Source organism: Neolamprologus multifasciatus, chromosome 20, assembly GCF_963576455.1.
Source record: "Neolamprologus multifasciatus chromosome 20, fNeoMul1.2, whole genome shotgun sequence".
In the NCBI taxonomy this organism is placed as follows: Eukaryota; Metazoa; Chordata; class Actinopteri; order Cichliformes; family Cichlidae; genus Neolamprologus; species Neolamprologus multifasciatus.
Window position 1 is genome coordinate 27,064,979 of NC_140458.1, and position 18,953 is coordinate 27,083,931.

Genomic DNA, 18,953 nt, shown 5'->3' on the forward strand with positions numbered 1-18,953 from the left:
TCTGAGGCATCATTTTTAAAACGGAGATAGCCATTCATGTGGAAATGGTGGTTGATTTTAACGCGGGGTAGTCACTTTTTATTAGTGGCGAATTTTATTGGCTTTTTTCAGAATTCCTTTAAAAAAAACAACTTTTCAAGTAAGTAATTCTAAGTAGGTTTTAATAAACTTTATTTCTGATTGTAGATATTGACATTTTTGATTACAGCTGCTCATGCTGAATACAACCCAAACAGGAAAAATAAACCGCATAATTTCCTGTGCAGCAGCACAACATAAAACAAGACTCAAAGCTTTTATAGTATGCAAATTTGCTATGTTTGTTGTGTTATGCAGATTGTACAGAGTTGACAAATATTATATATTTCCCAGTGAGAAACCACAAGAATAACAAAGTGTCTTATTCAAAATTTGAATGAGACAAATTTTAATCTTATATTTGTGAAAGTAAAGTAAATGCTTGTGACATGAAACTAATATCAGAGATGTTTATGGAGTGACGGTGACAGGATCTGCAAAAGAGTGGAAAACAAAGGTGTGGTAAGATTGTTGCCATATTCTGTGTGTATCTTGCATTTCTCCACACCCCGACACAAAAACTCTGTATGGCTAGATTGGCTGTTTGCACTGACAGAGCTAAACAGGTACTTACAATCACAAACGTAAGACACCTCCAGGTACTTGTACGTGCCATAGCAGGGGTCTCCAAACACTGAGTTGCTGGCGCTGATAGTACAGCTGTTTTTCCCGTTACACCTGTAAACGTAGAATGGCATGACTGAAAAGGGCCATTGAGTCACTGATCCCATGGAATACATTACTAAATCCTCGTATATAAAACCTCCACCATCATGGTTCATTCTTTTCCTTATTTCATTCCGAAGTGAACAAGGGAACTTGTTTATGCTTCACTCACTGACCTCTGAGCGACTTTGGGAGTGGGGTTTGAGCAGTACACATTTTGAATCTGAGAGTCAGGCCGCCCGAAAGAGCAGGTGGTCTTGTCAAGGCGTCCGTAGTAAGCTCCGTAGACCAATATTACCTGCCCAACATCTATGCCAAAGAAGAGGAAAGAGGCCCGGAATGAAAAGTAGCTCATTTGTAGGTTCGTCACATTGTTCCAACATAAATACAAAAAAAACCCGTAATCTTACCACAGTACAAACGTGCCAAAGAACCCTCACAGGTCACTGTTTGAACTGTCAAAAAAACCCCAACAAAAATAAACATCAATCACATCACACAGACTGGTTAGCAGACTCATGCAGACATGTGACTGACTTGCTGGGAAGCAGGTATAGTTGGTCTCCAGGTATTTGAAGATGCCGACGCAGGGATCCGAGGTACGAACGACATTTGTGTTTATCTCGCACACCTTCCTGCCATCACACCTTTAGGAATAACAGTGAGTGTTATGTATGTAGTGTATATAACATAAAATATATAGAAAAATACCTGAAGACTCACTGGCAGTTGAGCACTAAAATGTAATACCTTGCCTTAAGGATATCCACGGTGCCCCTTTGAGAGCACTGTGTATTCTGAAGCTGATCCTGAGGCCTGCCCTCACTGCAGGTCTCACGGTCTTTACGTCCGTACAGTGCAGCCTGCACTATGATCGCTCCATTATCTGTTAAACACCAAGGAATGTCTTTTTGCACCCAAGTACAACTATACTGTATACTTTGTCCTTAAGCCAAGAATATATGCTCAGCCAAAACTGCAAAGTACTTTTCACAGCTTTATGAGCTTTCAACACATTTTTGGAAAAAATGTTACTAAGGCAGTATTTTTAACCGACATCTTTATCGTGTTATAACATTAACATTTTCAGGGTTATTTAAGCTGATGTTTAATGTGCAAAACTACAATGCTGGTTGATGAAAAATATTTATGCTTTAAAAATCGAGATGTGCTGTTTGTTGTGGATGCTGACACACAGTCTTGGATATTTTACACATACCACAGCTTAAGTGCTGGACATTGATTCCATCATCACAGGTCACTGTTGTCTCCGTGGAAACAACTAAAGTAATAAATATGAAAGATTAAGTATATAGATTAAGTATATAGAGAATAAATGCTGCACTATCAGATATTTACCTGATGATGTGAGCAAACAAGCTGTTGCAAGCACTGAAAACAAAAAAGTGTCAATTTTTATTATAAAAGTAAAAATGACACTTTTTTAAAGTTTGAAAAATGTATCTATTATTGCAGAGAAGCATACATTATTTATTATTTTTGGATAATACATAGAACATTAACAATATTTGTTTCTGCAGATTTTATTAAGTAAAGTTTGTACACTCGTAACAACAGTTTCAAATCAATCAATTCTTCCCTCATTCTTTACTCCATAGGTAGCGAACACTGTAGTTTATTCTGTAATGACTGAAATCATAAAATAAATAAATTTACCTCCAATGCATCCTAATTTGAATATGAACCCACATAATTGTCACACTGGCAGTGAATCACTTGTATACTCACGCAGTGTGGTGCAGAGTCTGAAGGAGAGCATGGCTGTAGAAGCTCCAGTCTCGAGAGGCTTGTGGAACTGATAGTGGCTGGGACGGTTACGCTGGTATTTATTCTGCTGGCTCAAGAATTGAACAAGATCTTTATCTTGCACAACTACTGGCTCTTACTTCCTGGTGTAAAAATGTGAACATGTGACCAACTCACGTTGTTGTTCAAGTGCAACAAAGGCAATGGACAATGACTTGTTGTCTTTGGACTGTAATGAAGATGATGGTAAGAATTTCACATAATCAAAGTGGTTTTTGTTTTCAAGCCCAACAATGGGCTCATTCATTATTCTTGAAAATTAACCTGTTCCACACATATTTATTACAGCTGATTCCTGGAAGGAGTATCCATTTCCCTTCAGGTGTGGTTAGATTTCAGGGTTATGGCTTGGTGACACACTTTACTATGTTTACACGAGAGTTTAGGTTTTTAAGAGGTGGCTGTGTAAATTTGTAAAAGGTAAATGAGTCAGAACTTCAGGGGTTTAAAAGCATAGGATAAAATGTGTAAATAGGCGAATGAGGGTTGTAAAAAGCAATTTGAGTGCTCAGAGTAGAAAAGCGCTTTGTAATTAGGTCCATAATTTATCTGTCACATTTTACCTCTCTACACTACTAAAGTGGATTTTAAATCAAACAAAACATACAGCATGTTTTTAGTCCCAGTACTCCTATTTACACGTTTTAATTTATGCCTTTGAACACTTTCTGATTTTCTCACACAGGCTCAGATGGATATGTCAGGACAAATTTGTCTGTTTCTGTTTGCAACTTGAAACAGCATTTGCTCATGAAGCATCTTTGACATTAGGTAGTCACAATAATTTCAGATAGCTCTTTGAGTGGTTACAGTTTATTTTTTTAGTGAACTTCCTGCAGTAACACCTGTTACTGTATTCCTGTCTCCGCCTTCATAAAGACCCAGAATTACCGCACATCTTGAATTACTGCAGCGAAACTGTACCAGGAAGCGTACTGTAATCTGACAGGATTAATAAAGATTAAAGTTATGTTTGCTAACTTTACTTGTTTGCAACACCGCACTTGCTGTTGATTTAAAATATTTGATTTCATAACTACTAGAATTTGTATCGCGTTTATATTATTCTGCACGATAAAGAAATGCTGCTGTTGCAAATGAAAACAATCATTTCAGCACAAATGAATAAATGTGGAGAATGACATAAAAAGCTGTGGTATCTTTTGTTAATTCACACAAAATGCTTTTTTTCTATAGTCTTGTGGGAGTTTGTCCTTATCGGGAGGAAAAGCTGATAAAACTTTGAATGAACTGCATGAAAATGCAGTTTTATATATATATATACATATATATATATATACATATATATATACATATACATATATATATATACATATACATATATACATATACATATATACACATACATATAACAAAACGTATAGTAATCTTTGCCCTCCACATTCCAACAGGAGTCCTTAAGGAATCCTACAAAATAATATTTATTTGTTGAAATTAATGAATTCAGTGATGATACATGACAAAAAAATAACCTATAGCTACTATATTGTGTACAAATGTTTACAGTCGGGTTTTCGTGTTTCTTTCCCATAAGCAGAAGTTAGGCCGTTACTGTGCATGTCTGTCTATCAAGAGGCTAGGCAAAAACTAGTTTTATCTGGAAAGGAAATACATCTCTTTAATTGGAAACAGGTGTTCTGGGAATCCATCCTACCTGAAAAACATCCTACCCAATGTTTCTGCGCAGACGCAGGACGTTTTGTCAGACTGTATAGCAGCTTTAATATAGGGAGAACACAACTTCCTGATTGTGTGAGTAAAATCAGGTTTTTTCTCTTTGTCAGTTTAACGGTTTCTGTTTTGCCTGTCACAATTCCCTGTCTGTTTTCTTACCTGGTTCTTCCTGACCTTGTACTTTCTCCTCACGTTCCCCTCTTTCCTCTCTCCTTCTTTGGACTGACAATCATACACAAATAGATTGTATTCAATTAGATGAAAAATTACATTCATATGAAAAAAATACTATTAAGATCACTAACAAAAAGTCCTCTCTCAGTGTACTTTCAACCAAAAGGCAAATAACCAAACCACATGAACATCTAATAAAAGATAAATATTGAAACACTCATCCAACATTATTCTTGATTGTCGGATCATTTGATTTTACACTTTTACCTGAATGTGGCTCCTTTTTTTGAAAAAACTTCCTTATATCCATTATGAACCTGGCTGTCTCTCTGTACACAAACACAAACACACACACAACAGGAGTTATAAGGTTAATGGGCATCCAGTCAGTTAGCTAGTTAGTATCCATTTAAAACAGGACAGTGGTAAAAACAGTAGGCTATGGACAATTTTAAGTTTTAGATTTTAAATAGGCTGTATACATTTCAATGGGAGCAACAGGACGGTCAAATGTTGCTGATTTTACTACAGAGCAGGATGGATTGTAGGGTAGCAAACATTGTCGGAAAACACTTTTTCAACACTGCAAGTTACCTGGGTGTAATGTTTCATGGTCTGACTCCTACCTAACTATATAAAGAGTAACTGGAGGTTAAATGTAGATAGTATGTCCTGTTTTAAGCCAGGCACTTACACCTCAGCTCCGCTGACCCACCATTGCTCTAGCAGCAACTGCGCTATAGCCAGAGTAGGGGATAGGCGAGCTGGAACAAACCATTATTGGGGGGGGGGGGGTTATCTATACTTTTGTTGTTAAAATGTTATGTCTCAACCAAGTACTATATGCTTTTTCTATTTTTAGTAGTGTTTCACACAAACAGCAAATATTGTCAAAAAAGTAAGAAATCTTATGGGGTGGCTTTGATTCATTTTGGGGGTGCTGAAGCACCACCAAAAATGGGCTAAAATCGCCCCTGCCTATAGCTACTATATTGTGTACAAACGTTTACAGTCGGGTTTTCGTGTTTCTTTCCCATAAGCAGAAGTTAGGCCGTTACTGTGCATGTCTGTCTATCAAGAGGCTAGGCAAAAACTAGTTTTATCTGGAAAGGAAATACATCTCTTTAATTGGAAACAAGTGTTCTGGGAATCCATCCTACCTGAAAAACATCCTACCCAATGTTTCTGCGCAGACGCAGGACGTTTTGTCAGACTGTATAGCAGCTTTAATATAGGGAGAACACAACTTCCTGATTGTTAGAGTAAAATCAGGTTTTTTCTCTTTGTCAGTTTAACAGTTTCTGTTTTGCCTGTCACAATTCCCTGTCTGTTTTCTTACCTGGTTCTTCCTGACCTTGTACTTTCTCCTCACGTTCCCTCTTTCCTCTCTCCTTCTTTGGACTGACAATCATACACAAATAGATTGTATTCAATTAGATGAAAAATTACATTAATATGAAAAAATACTATTAAGATCACTAACAAAAAGTCCTCTGTCGGTGTACTTTCAACCAAAAGGCAAATAACCAAACCACATGAACATCTAATAAAAGATAAATATTGAAACACTCATCCAACATTATTCTTGATTGTCGGATCATTTGATTTTACACTTTTACCTGAATGTGGCTCCTTTTTATGAAAAAACTTCCTTATATCCATTATGAACCTGGCTGTCTCTCTGTACACAAACACAAACACACACACAACAGGAGTTATAAGGTTAATGGGCATCCAGTCAGTTAGCTAGTTAGTATCCATTTAAAACAGGACAGTGGTAAAAACAGTAGGCTATGGACAATTTTAAGTTTTAGATTTTAAATAGGCTGTATACATTTCAATGGGAGCAACAGGACGGTCAAATGTTGCTGATTTTACTACAGAGCAGGATGGATTGTAGGGTAGCAAACATTGTCGGAAAACACGTTTTCAACACTGCAAGTTACCTGGGTGTAATGTTTCCATGGTCTGTCTCCTACCTAACTATATAAAGAGTAACTGGAGGTTAAATGTAGCTAGTATGTCCTGTTTTAAGCCAGGCACTTACACCTCCGCTCGGCTGAGCCACCATCGCTCCAGCAGCAACTGCGCTATAGCCAGAGTAGGGGAGAGGCGAGCTGGAACAAACCATTATGGGAAGGGGGGGGGGGGGGGTTATCTATACTTTTGTTGTTAAAATGTTACGTCTCAACCAAGTACTGTATGCTTTTTATATTTTTTAGTAGTGTTTCACACAAACAGCAAATATTGTCAAAAAAGTAAGAAATCTTTGGGGGTGCTTTGATTCATTTTGGGGTCCTGAAGCACTGGTTTGAAACGTTTTCCTTTTCTAATTGTATAGAGACCCCTGGTGGCTTTGGAGGGAATAAATCTCTTAGAAGGTAAACTGAGACGCAAACGCCAAGTCCTGGATATTGTAGTAAAAACTAATAAGTAAACATTTGATTCTTATAGTACCAGACCTACATACTGTAATTTATGTATGTTACCAAAATAGGGGGGAAAAAGAGAAAGGTGTCTTGAGTTTTTTAATTACTTTTTCAGCTGTGTGAAGCCATGAAAGGTACTTCCCATGGGAACAATTTGGACATGCAATTCATCTGATCATCCTTTCTGAGCAGTACACTTTCAAAGCTTAACTATTTTTATTGTTACTGCACTACTGCGACTATCACACAGGAAAACCCTCAGCCTTTGAAGCTACCCTATTTTGCAGAACTTAAAATCTTGGGTTGCAGTTTCACACAGCCAAATTGCCCTCGAGTGTCTGACACTGGCTTCCCGAGAGTTTTGATGAGTCTTGTGTGACTTTCTTGTATGTATTGTCTGTTTCAAATCCCTGCAAACAGTTTAATGATATTCAAAACTGAGATGTAACGATTTTTTCTTTTTGAGACGTTTTTGGTGGACGTCTTACGCTTTACTATAGCTGTTAATTTCCCATCTTGAAGAAGTTGGATTTGTTCTATCCCAAACACAGCAGTTACTGTGGCCACATTCTCTATTAAATGTTTTTTTTATTCTTTAATACACTCTCAACAGACTGTCACACTCAAAATCTGGTCAAAAATGTTGAGTCTGCTGTAAGAGCTACCTGCAGAACTTGTGATGAAAGTAGGTGGAATCATGAGACTTCCAATCAGTTCAAATACTTACAAATGTATAGTTGATTTATACCACTTAACAAAATCCTTTTTTTCTAACAGGTATTTACAACTTTAGACATTTCTATAGCTGAGTGTGGCCAGCCTGGGTTCGAGTCCGACCCACGGCCCTTTGCCACATGTCTCCCTCTCTCTCGCTCTGCTTTCCTGCCATTTCTTGACTGTATCTGTCAATAAAAAACTTAAAAAGGCAAAGAAAAGCAAAATGTGTTTAATTGTGTTTAATTATTATTTAATGTTTAAAAGAGGATTCAGTACTTCAAATTTGTTGAAGTCAACACTTTCTCATTCCTACATAAGCACAACAGACCAAACAAAGAGCAGTGAATGCTTCCACTCTCAGTGGAGATTTCATTTAATAATTGTATTCTTTTATAATTATTACAATAATTAATAATTTAAACTTTTACTACAGACAGAAAAAAAAAAAAGAACACACAAGAATCTCACTCCTCCTTTTATTTGAGTCTGATGTGTGACTCATATCTAGTTCACGGAAAGTTATCCCAGCATGAACAAAACAGCATTTTATACATGATCAGTGCACAAACAGCCAGAACAGGAAAAAGAGCAAAAACAATGGAGAGTATAAGTTAAACATTATTGGCTCTGTGAAAGAGCTGACGCACATAAGTAGATTAAAGGTTCGCAGAGTGCATGGAGTGCATCTTTCCTCTGTCAGCTGCTGCTGTATGTGTGAATTAAAACAAAAATAACCTGAACAACATTTTCATAGTAATAGTTCAGTATTTTAAAAGGCTCATTTAGAAACCATCAAGCCTCAGAAAACACAGAAAGGTATTACAATTACAAGATGTTATCCATTCAGTTATAGCAGATTCACAGCAGAGTCAGAAATCACATACACTGTAACTGTGCCGAAAAAGAAGTTACAGTGCTGTGAAACTGAAAGAGACTACTGCACTTATTCCATTACGTTTGGGTTTGAAAGTAGAGGAGTTTGCGGAGGAAGTTAAAGGAACCGGGCATTTGTTTGTAGAGCCCTTTTGCAGAGTTTTGGGAGACTTCGTTGTTAACCTAAAACAAGAAGAGTCAATAATCAGACATCACTGTGTCTAAAGCCAAAATCTCTTAAAGTCCTCAGTTATTTTTTCTGATATATTAAGAGAAGCTCACCATCATCAACATTGTGACTAAGTCATCAGTGGCAGCGTTTTCCTCAAGTATACAGTCCAGTGTCTGGACGTACCACGAGCCCGACTGGGTCTCTCGCCAGGAAACATAACCTGTATTGGTCACATGGCCAAAAAGGTATTAAGGACACATAGATCTGAAAGGCTGTTTTTGTTTGAAAGAAAAAACACGTACCTGGGAAAGTAGAGTAGGACACCAGGATGTCACTCGGAGTGGGCAGGGTGGGTCTGGCGTCCGGTTCATCGGACATGCTCAGGGAGTCGCTGCTGGATGACATTGGAATAGCATCCGTCTGGTCATCCATTCCACCAGAGGATGGTTCGACCTCATCGGGGGACACCTCGAAGCCCATGTCTCTCTCATCTTGGGGACAAACACAAGCTCATTTTTACACCTCACTTGTTCCTATTAATTTTTAAACCGTGCGTTCTGTGACAGCTACCTCCTCCACAGGCCTGGATGAAGAACAGTTTAGGTTTGCCTTGCAAAGACGGGCAATGCTGGCCATTGAGGTAGTTTGTGATGTGCTGCACTGGTACGTACTGTCCGTCCACACCGTACACGGCACCAGGAAAGCGGTTGTGATTCACCTAAGGACAGAAATATTGGCAAAAATTGTCTTACATGTCAGTCCAGTCAGATGTAGATCACAGAAAATTGTCTTGCCAGAATAATGGCATTTGCCAGTTAAATATTAAAATATTAACTGTAAAAAATATTAAATCCTGTGTATTTCCAGAGTATTCTAGCTGATTAGTCTGAAGGGATGCAATGTTTTTTTTTAATGAACTGTAAACAACATTAGAATCAGCTCAGCATGTCTTACCTCAGTGCCATGGGACAACATGATGACCACACAGCAGTCATACTGGGAATGATCCTTCTTGGACAAAGTCAACAGCTCATGTTTGATTTGCTGGAATGTGGAATTAACCGTTAGGTCCGCAATCTTTAATACCCTTCAACACACACAGAGGCAGAAGACCCGATTCTTACTTTTTGTCTCAGGTTCGTCCTCACTTGCACGACAAAGTTGAGTGTCTTGAATCGTCTCTCCAGCTTTTCACAGTCTATGTTGGAGCCCTTGCGATTTTTCAGCATGCTGTGAGGTTCAAACTCCATGTTGTTTATGATGAGGCAGTGACCACACGGGCTCGCGTCCATTTTATAGCCCTAAGGCACAGAGAGGCGCACAATAAAAAGAAAACAGAAAGGGCTGTCACGTAAACATGTAAGTGTGCAGCACGGAAATGGTGCTTACCTGAAGGCTGTCACGTCTTACTCTGCCCGGTCCTGGTCTTAGCTTTCCCCCCCCAGGCGCTGTGGCACACACATTAATACACATTAAGCACAAATAAACTTACAAGACTGTTATTTAAATGGATAGCATAGCTTACGAGAACTAGGAGGGATTCTTGGCTTTTCAACATCTTTACTTGGATTGTTACCATCCACTGGAGAGGCTGTCAAAGAAACAAAGAACACACAGATGAGTCAAATTTTTATCATCTGAAAGTGTTTGGCTCTAAAGACTCTCACATTAAATATTCCATAATGAAATACACTTACTAATTGGAAGAGGCTGGATTACAGGGCGGACAACTTGAGTGGGTGTTGCGGGCTGCAGGGTAACAGCTGGAGCTCCATTCTGTAGGAGCTCTGCCAAACTCTCCTGACCTGTCTCCTGAAGGCACTCCAGAAATAAGGGGAAAGCCCGACTCCCACGGGTTTCCAAGTCCCGGACTAACTGCCTGGCCTGGTTTCGTCTGGTCCCAGCGCTCTGATAATAGGAGACATAGTCTTAATTGAGTACAATTATGATATCTTTATCCCCCCCTCCAAAAAAAAAAAAAGGAAAAGAAAACACAGTCCCACGACCTACCTGTATCTCATCGATCATGTCCTGGGTGAAAATTCCTTTTTCCAGAAGGCCATCATAGAGTTTTGATGGATCCAAGTCTTTCACCAGGTTACTCCTGTTCCGCTGAAGAATCTTCTTGTGTGTTTTATCCATTGTCCATTTAATGCTAACGCTGGAGACACAGGGAAGAAAAAAATCTGTAACTAAAAATTTGTTATTTCGTTTTCGATCACGGGTTAATTCTGTGTCGACAAAGGAGGAAAATGATCCTACTTCTTCGTAAAAGTGAAACGGGTACTTTGTTGTAGGAGTGTTGTTTACGGTTCGTATTTTTTTTTTTTGTCGGTTTCACAAGCTATTTCCTTGTTTACATCAGCGTTGCCTGTGATTGGTCCACTTACAGCGGACGAAGAAAAAAAGCGAGGGTGTGTTAGATTTTTTTTACCCCGCCTTCGCTTCCGCGCGGGTAGCGACCGATGGCCAGCTGAAGCTTAAATCGCGTTACGACGAGCATTAAACCAAACGCACAACGAAAAAGAAACGTACCCTGTCGACAAAACACTCAATTTCCCGAAATGACTTTCGACACCGGACTCCACCCCCTTTTTTACTCTCGCTCCAGCTTCACAGCAGCAGCAGCAGGTTATCGGCTTGCCCTGGAGAATTTGTGGGATGCTGCTGAACACACCCTTTACATTTCGCTGTCGCTTCGACTCAGCGTTGAGTCGGGGTAAATAAGGGGCAAAACCTTCCCCCACTATGTGGCGTTGTACCGGCTGACTGCATCTGCTTCAGGTGACTAGAAACGTGGAGATGTCGCGTTGAGACAACCGCTGTAGCAACGCCACTAACACTAAGGGTTTATCCTCGAGGAACAACGTTACTGTCACGGCCCTGTAACATGACACCATAATTATATTTGATTTTCAGCTGCCGTATATCGCCTAGCTTGCTTGGGTGCTGTAGGTAGCATGCTGTAATACTGTTTTTAGCATATCGTGCCTGCCTTCACCGTTTCCCATAATCAGAAAGCTAATGGAGGGAAAGGTTTCTCAGATTTGCAAGCCATCTAAAATATAGGTCCTAAACATTTTTTGCCCACTTTAAATGAATGGCGATCGCTCCTCTGATGTGTTGAAGGTAACTGTGATGGCACGGTCAAAACTGTCTCTGCCACTGGCCATTGTGGTGGTCCTCCATGTGCTGCTGGCGGGACTTGTCTATGCTGAGCCCGAGATGGACCCATACAAAATATTGGGAGTAACGAAGATGGCAAGTCAGGCAGAGATCAAGAAGTTCTACAAGCGTCTTGCTAAAGAATGGTAAGTATTTCCTCACGACACTTCAGGCTTCAGGTTTTAAACCTCATTGTGCTCTGAGCTAATAGAACTGATCTTCTCTAGGCATCCTGACAAAAACAAAGATCCGGGTGCTGAGGACATGTTTATAAAGATTACTAAATCTTATGAGGTTAGTTGATTTTATAAATAATATTAATGGTGTGTTGCATATACAGATGAGGACAAAATGATTCCCAGGTTTTGTCAACATTTTCCCAAGCAAGAGATTATTAGCATGGCATTTCTAAAAATACTAGTTTTCTTAAGAAAACATAAATTATTTCCTAATGCACATACGATTCGTATGACTTATGACCTTTTTATTGAGTCATAGCACAAACCACTGCTGTGCAATGATGTGCTTTAACTTTGTGATGCTCAAAGCTTGTAAAATCAAGTTAATACTGAGGCGTATCATCCAATTTACTCTTTCTGTGTGTGAAGTAAAATATTGCAAGCATCCAAAATACAAACTGAAATGTTTGGAAAAATTCTCATCCAGGGTGCTATTATTTTTGTCCTCATCTGCGTTGAAGTAAAACTTGGATTAGGTGGTGTGAGTCAGTAAAAGCTAATAATGTATTTATATTTGTTCTACCGCAAATCCAGATCCTGTCCAATGAGGAAAAACGTGCCAATTACGACCGTTACGGGCAGATGGATGATACTCAGGCATATGGCAACGCTCACTATGGCCATCGCCACGATAGCTTTTACTTCGACGAGTCCTTCTTCAACTTTCCCTTTAACAGCAAGAATCACAGAGACTTTGCTGACAGCAAGTACACATTACACTTTAACCAGTACGTTAATGACGTTGTGCCTGACAGCTACAAGAGACCGTACCTGATAAAGATCACCTCCGACTGGTGCTTCAGCTGCATCCATATTGAGCCCGTCTGGAAGGAGGTGGTGCAAGAGATGGAGAGCCTAGGTTTGGAGTGAACCTATAAATCATCCAGAATTATCATTGCATCCCCTTCCTGATGTGTAAATGTATAGCGTGAGTAATGATGTGTGTTTTCTTGATATCCTGTTTATGCAGGTGTTGGAGTAGGTGTGGTGGATGTAGGCTATGAGAGACGGTTAGCCAATCACCTCGGTGCTCACCGCACTCCATCGATACTCGGAGTCATCAATGGCAAAGTGACATTTTTCCATTATGCTGTTGCGAAGGAGCACCTGAGGCAATTTGTAGAAGATCTGCTTCCTCAGAGACTTGTGGAGCGGGTAAATGTCTGCAGGTCTTGCAAAAATGAAAAAACAAACAAACAAAAAAACAACATTGCATCGTGAGGGATTTTTAGACTACATTTATTAAAAAGGATTTGTTTTCTAAACTACAGGTAACTGACAAGAATGACCTGCAGTTCTTGAACAGCTGGCACGAGCTCAACAAGCCTCATGTGCTTCTGTTCGACCAAGTGCCTGCTGTTCCTCTGCTATATAAAGTAAGTGTTTGCTCATTTTTATGCTACATGTAACTGAAGTGCATCAACATACCAATCACTTATCTTTGCATCTACACAGTTGGCAGCTTTTGCTTATAAGGACTACTTGCAGTTTGGCTATGTGGACCAGGGCCTTTCAGAATCTGCTAATCTTCAAAAACAGTTTAATATTAACAGTTATGCTCCGACCATGCTCGTCTTCAAAGAGAACATTGACAAGCCGGCTGACATTATACAGGTAAATTAAAACAATACTTGAAATAAAGTAGTGCTGTGTGATACTGCGATTTCTGCTGTGGCACCAATACCAATATCAGTACTTTTAACCTAAAAAACACAATTCAGTGCACTATATAGTGAATTTAGAGGATATTATGCTAGCATCCATCCAATGCCACTATTGGTATTGATACTATTAACATTTAGGATCAATCCGCTCATCTCTAAAATAAAGTAATTCCTTTATTTATTTTCTTAAACCACTGTGAACTTGATGCAAAAAACTTGATTAAAATATCTCTTCACTCTTTGTTTTTCTTTCTTCTTGACAGGCAAAAGGAATGAAAAAGCAAATTATTGACGAGTTCATGTCAAACAACAAGTTTCTCCTCGCACCACGGCTGGTCAATCAGAAGCTCTTTGATGAGCTCTGTCCTGTCAAACAGTTTCATAGACGCAGGAAGTAGGAAAACATCTGTTTACTCCTGATGACTCTAAGCAAGTTCACCGGTTTTGTTGTAAAATCATATTTTTGTCATTCGCAGTAACGTCTCTCCTCCTTTCAGATATTGTGTCTTGCTGATCACGGGTGATGAAGAGGTCTTTTCCTTTGGGAATCAGGCGTTCCTCTCATTTGCGTCTACCAATACCAGGGAAGTTGTGAGGTTTGCCTATGTCTACCAACGGCTACAGCAACCGCTTTGTGACATCCTCACACAAAACAAGGACAGTGTGCAGTCGCAACCACAGGTAGAGTGTCATATATTGTATTGAGAGTGTAGTGTCCTGTTGTAAGCTATACCTTTTATAAATTCTTTTCTTGGGTTCCCATCCCCCATCTTCTTTTGGATGTGTTGGGGTGTGTGTTCAGGTGGTTATCCTTGAGCGACGCAATGCTGCAGGAAAAGCATTTTTCAAGCCAGTTACCGCCTGGAACGGCAGTGAGGAAGACAAGCAGTGTCTTCAAGAGGAGCTGGAGCGACTACAGAAGGACCCATCCATTCTCATCCATGACGCCATGCTGCCTGAACTCAACAATGAGTTTGCCTCTGTATGTTCTCTTTGAGTGGAAATCATGGGTATCAATCATAGATTGTATCTAAAGATGGATGTAGCCTCTGTGCTTGAAAAGTGAAACCAGTGCAGAAATGCCTGAAAACTGCAGCTTTTTTAATGACCAGCAGGGGGCGACTGATTGGAAGTCTTATTATATGGAAGCCTTTGAGAAAACGACATTACTTCTAACTTAATTTATGACATCAGTAAATACTTCCCTCATGAGTTTGTGGTCTCGATTTTCAGTTTCAAGCATTTTTTAAAAAGCGTGATGTTTGTCTTGTAAATAACATTCTGTGAAAAACATAAGTTGAAACAGGATGTATTTTCACACGTGGCTACGATAGTAGAGTGTAATTTCCTAGGTTTTCAGAAGGTTGTAAAGAGATTTCTAATTTAATGGAGGACATTACCTTGACTACGTTCATCTTTCATTTACAATTTAAAGTCTGAACCCTGCAATCTGCAAAGATTCCTGTGTTTACCAACCACCAGTTCTACCAAACCCTGTTAATGCTTTCGTTCTGTAGATGTTTATAATCCGATGGATCTATGCATCTTATGATTACCTCTCTGAAGTCATTGATGATATTCTGCATAACAACTGGTAAGTAGAACAAACTTTATTTTTTTATGAACAGAAGTTGTTGAAGTTTTGAACTGCTACTACGGCAGTATTTAATTTGCAAACAGTACACCCCGTACGTTCTCTTTCTGATACGGAGGAGTACACATTAGCGATTTAAATACACTGTGTCTCATTGATGACTTGCAGGCGTGAGATGATGCCCCTTCTGTCCCTCATCTTCTCTGCCTTGTTCATCTTGTTTGGGACCGTGGTCATTCAGGCCTTCAGGTCGGCTGATTTAATGTACACATTTTTTGTTTCTGTAATTTCAACAGTACAAAGAAAACCGGGGGGGGGGGGGGGGGGGGGGGGGGGGGGGGTAAAGCAGCAATGCTGTTAATCTCTGCTATTTCTGTTCATGCCTTTTGGAATTTCTCTCTGTGTTTTTTCAGTGACTCGAGTGATGATAAGCAGACAAAACCAAAGGCAAAAGATGGAACAAAAGCAGAAAATGGGTCATCGGGGAGCAGTAGTACATCAAGGCAAGACTATAATTTTACCTCTGTTGCTTGTGGGAGTGAAATGCACGAAAAATGTTTTTCAGTTCTGCGTTTTTTCTGTGGATTTTAGTCGGCCTCCCAAGAAGAATTTTGTGGAGGTGACTGAGTTGACAGATATCACCTACATGAGCAACCTGGTGAAGCTGAGGCCAGGACACATGAACATAGTGCTAGTGCTCACTGATGCCTCCAAGAACATCCTCCTTAGCAAGTTTGCCAAGGAGGTCTATTCTTTCACTGGGTAAAACAAACATTCACTGTGGAGTAACTTAAATCCAGGGTATGTGTGAGTTTCTTTTGTGTGTTTATCATATTTCTAAATCTTGTTTGCACTCTCCTAGGAGCCTGACACTACATTTCTCCTTCCTGAATCTTGACAAGCACAGCGAGTGGATGAACACACTGCTGGAGTACACCCAAGATGCAATGCAGATTGATGCCGACGACGACGAAGGGGCAAACCGCAAGATGGACTACACCGGCTACGTGCTGGCACTTAACGGTCATAAAAAGTACCTGTGTCTGTTTAAGCCCGTCTACACCGGGGAAGACCTTGACAGCAAGTCGTCCGAGGATGAAGGAGCCGCCTCTGGGGGGAGGTCCAGGTCCAGGTCCCGCGATGACCACCCACCACGTAAATCCAACCGAGCTCGCAGCATATCCACCCTGCAGATCCACCACAAACTGGACCGCCTCGGGTTGTGGATGGAAAGGCTGATGGAAGGCACTTTGCCTCGTTACTACATCCCAGTCTGGCCAGGACTTGACAAAATCACCCCCAATAAATAGATGGCAGGAGAAAGACTTAGTATTTATCTACTGTAACACTGAAATGGTTTCATTCATTACTGAAGTTTTTTTTTCTTTTTGCACTTGAGATATATATTAAGTACAGATTTTTCCTAAGTTGGGCCAAAATTATAAACTTGGCTTTAGTCTAACTACTGTGGAGGAGGCCTTTTAGCGTACCTCTAGTACTCGTTGCATGCTGTATTTTTTTTAAAACTGCTGTTAGTCATATTTTTATTCAGGCAAATGCTGCTTCAGCCTTGTGAAGAGGAAACAAAATCACTGTGGTAACGTCTACAATCTGGATTTCATGGCCATAAATCATATTTACTCACACTATGAAAGAGGCCGATAGAAGCCTTAGAGTCAGGTTATAGTCTGTCAGAGCTAGTTCGCAAGACACTCCAGGACTTCTACAGGCTTGGACTCAGTTATACACTTAAAATGTGGCACAAATAGTAGTGTAACAGATTAAATTAGGAAAGCTGTAGAGAGAAGCTCAATGTCAGCTGCCCAACTGCAGCGTCACATTTCACTTCTGCAAAGTTAGACAAACGAGGGAAGGAATTTGAAACTTCCACTGATGAATACTGTGAAAAGAGATACATCAACCCAACATTAAACATCTTTGCATTTGTATGCATCTCACTCTAAGTTTATACATTATCTCCATCGTGCTGACTATTCCTGTGCAATATACATGTCATGACAATGCCTTTTACCCTGGACCTCGAGGCATGCTCCTGTTTTTTTCCTTGTCGCTTTTTTGTTATGGGGTTGTTGATACACACAAGATTTATTCAACAACCTTGGCCTACTTAGAAATCTTAGCCAGTAGCTTTATGTAGCAAACATAATAAACAGGCTCTCCGTTTCATCTTCTGAATGTTTTCCAACTGGCTGAGGCTGACTAACATGCCATCTTAAATTACATACCCAACTGAAAGTGGAACTTAGGTTATGCTTGCCTAGTTTATACATTTTGTTTTGTTCACATTCAATGTAAAAAAAAATACTGTTACAATACTTTTGTTGGTACATAGTGATGTGAATATTGCACATAACCATGTTATCTATACGACATGTATTTTAAAAATGATTTTGTTTGAAAGATACAGTGAATGTTTTACACTACTGAGACTACAGTTACTTGTTTGTTTTTGATTAAGTAAAAAAGTGTCAGCTGTCATAAGATGTTTCAGGTGGTCTTTAATACTGTATTTATCCTCTTGTTAGTAGTAATTAAATGCATTATGTTTATGGATTAAAACTCATTGTAATGTATTGAGAGATTACCTTATATTCCAGTTTAATGATCTGGGAGTACAGTTGCCCCACGGGCTTCTTCTGCTGTAGCTGGGGGGAAGTAGATAGATTAGCTTATCAAATGTAAGAATCAATGAAATTTATGAATTATTTAAATAGCTACCAAAAAAAAAACCAAGTTGTTTGCTAATAGTGCGCATAAACTGGTGAAATTTGTTTCTAGCCTATCACAGGCGGGAAGTGTTGTACACCCTGGACAGGTCTGACATTCATACTTATGGGCAGTTTATAATCACCAAGTAACCTGACCCCACTAACTGAATGTCTTTGGACTACGGCAGGAAGCTGAGGTATCTGTGTGCAAGCTGCCCACAGAAAGGCCCTGGGTGCTTGGTGGATTTGAACCTGGACCTTCTTGCTGCAAAGGAGTAGTAGATAAAATTCTGAAGAAAGGCTCTCTTCTGTTTTGTATTCATTGACTGTGTTTAGGCTTGGTTAGGCTAAATGAAAGATAATGGTCTTGTTAAAAAACAGGTTTTCTACAATTTTAAACACACCTTAGAGGGTGTGTTTGGCAGAAGGTTTTGAAGGCATACTTTCAAGTGCATGTTTGAACTGGAAAATTTCATAATGCCTTTAAATCAGGTAAATCTAATATTAATATAATAATAGTGTCCATGTTGCATCACTTGGTTATAAATTGTTATTTGTTTCATTTCAACAGGGAGCTTGGGCTTAATGTGGGCTACTGTATTAACAACCAGATTTCCCACATAACACAGCCTTTCCCATTTCTACACCTCTCAAACTGCACCCTATCAAAGCTGCAGCGTGTTGTAGTGGTCAAATTGCCCATGAAATACAGCATGCACATCACCTAAAGTTCCAACTGCAACTCCCACTGCAAGTCCCACTTCAACACAGCCTGCCAGTGAAGTGTATCCCCTTTGCTAACCCTCAGCAGTTTGCAAGGCCCAGACTGCATGGTGCGATTCCCAACCTGCCTGCTGTATTTAACCTAAATGACATTTGAATAAACAGAGCAGAATACAGCTGGACCACCATGTAGCTGGTGTTTGTAATC

General features: G+C 39.7%; 3 protein-coding genes across 5 annotated transcripts; 1 reads left to right on the forward strand and 2 right to left on the reverse strand.

Moving 5' to 3' along the window:
• Positions 1 to 144: 144 nt before the first annotated feature.
• LOC146495078 (L-rhamnose-binding lectin SML-like) lies at positions 145 to 5,000 on the reverse strand. Of its 2 annotated transcripts, XM_085146702.1 has the most exons (11): positions 4,708 to 5,000; positions 4,426 to 4,488; positions 2,494 to 2,654; positions 2,104 to 2,136; positions 1,964 to 2,026; positions 1,495 to 1,630; positions 1,282 to 1,391; positions 1,155 to 1,199; positions 921 to 1,053; positions 653 to 756; positions 145 to 512 (listed from the first exon to the last, which is right to left on the reverse strand). In XM_085146702.1, exons 3-11 carry the CDS (start codon positions 2,522 to 2,524, stop codon positions 490 to 492), a joined length of 678 nt encoding a protein of 225 aa, XP_085002828.1. In that variant the 5' UTR covers positions 2,525 to 2,654; positions 4,426 to 4,488; positions 4,708 to 5,000; the 3' UTR covers positions 145 to 489. The 2 variants fall into 2 exon arrangements, with proteins under 2 accessions (XP_085002828.1, XP_085002827.1); XM_085146701.1 differs by having other exon boundaries at positions 4,426 to 5,000.
• A 2,727-nt stretch (positions 5,001 to 7,727) lies between these two features.
• Positions 7,728 to 11,022, reverse strand: casp9 (caspase 9, apoptosis-related cysteine peptidase). Its single transcript, XM_085146686.1, has 11 exons — positions 10,894 to 11,022; positions 10,642 to 10,792; positions 10,329 to 10,539; positions 10,157 to 10,222; positions 10,021 to 10,079; positions 9,756 to 9,932; positions 9,586 to 9,675; positions 9,202 to 9,349; positions 8,934 to 9,122; positions 8,742 to 8,851; positions 7,728 to 8,642 (listed from the first exon to the last, which is right to left on the reverse strand). Exons 2-11 carry the CDS (start codon positions 10,771 to 10,773, stop codon positions 8,538 to 8,540), a joined length of 1,287 nt encoding a protein of 428 aa, XP_085002812.1. The 5' UTR covers positions 10,774 to 10,792; positions 10,894 to 11,022; the 3' UTR covers positions 7,728 to 8,537.
• A 159-nt stretch (positions 11,023 to 11,181) lies between these two features.
• LOC146495080 (dnaJ homolog subfamily C member 16-like) lies at positions 11,182 to 18,481 on the forward strand. 2 transcript variants are annotated; one of them, XM_085146684.1, is made up of 15 exons: positions 11,184 to 11,415; positions 11,761 to 11,942; positions 12,024 to 12,090; positions 12,570 to 12,894; positions 13,006 to 13,190; positions 13,307 to 13,411; positions 13,491 to 13,649; positions 13,963 to 14,093; positions 14,197 to 14,380; positions 14,502 to 14,681; positions 15,217 to 15,293; positions 15,462 to 15,542; positions 15,707 to 15,796; positions 15,885 to 16,055; positions 16,156 to 18,480. In XM_085146684.1, the coding sequence occupies exons 2-15, from the start codon at positions 11,770 to 11,772 to the stop codon at positions 16,601 to 16,603; spliced, it is 2,376 nt and encodes a 791-aa protein (XP_085002810.1). In that variant the 5' UTR covers positions 11,184 to 11,415; positions 11,761 to 11,769; the 3' UTR covers positions 16,604 to 18,480. The 2 variants fall into 2 exon arrangements, with proteins under 2 accessions (XP_085002809.1, XP_085002810.1); XM_085146683.1 differs by having other exon boundaries at positions 11,182 to 11,942; positions 16,156 to 18,481.
• Positions 18,482 to 18,953: the final 472 nt, after the last annotated feature.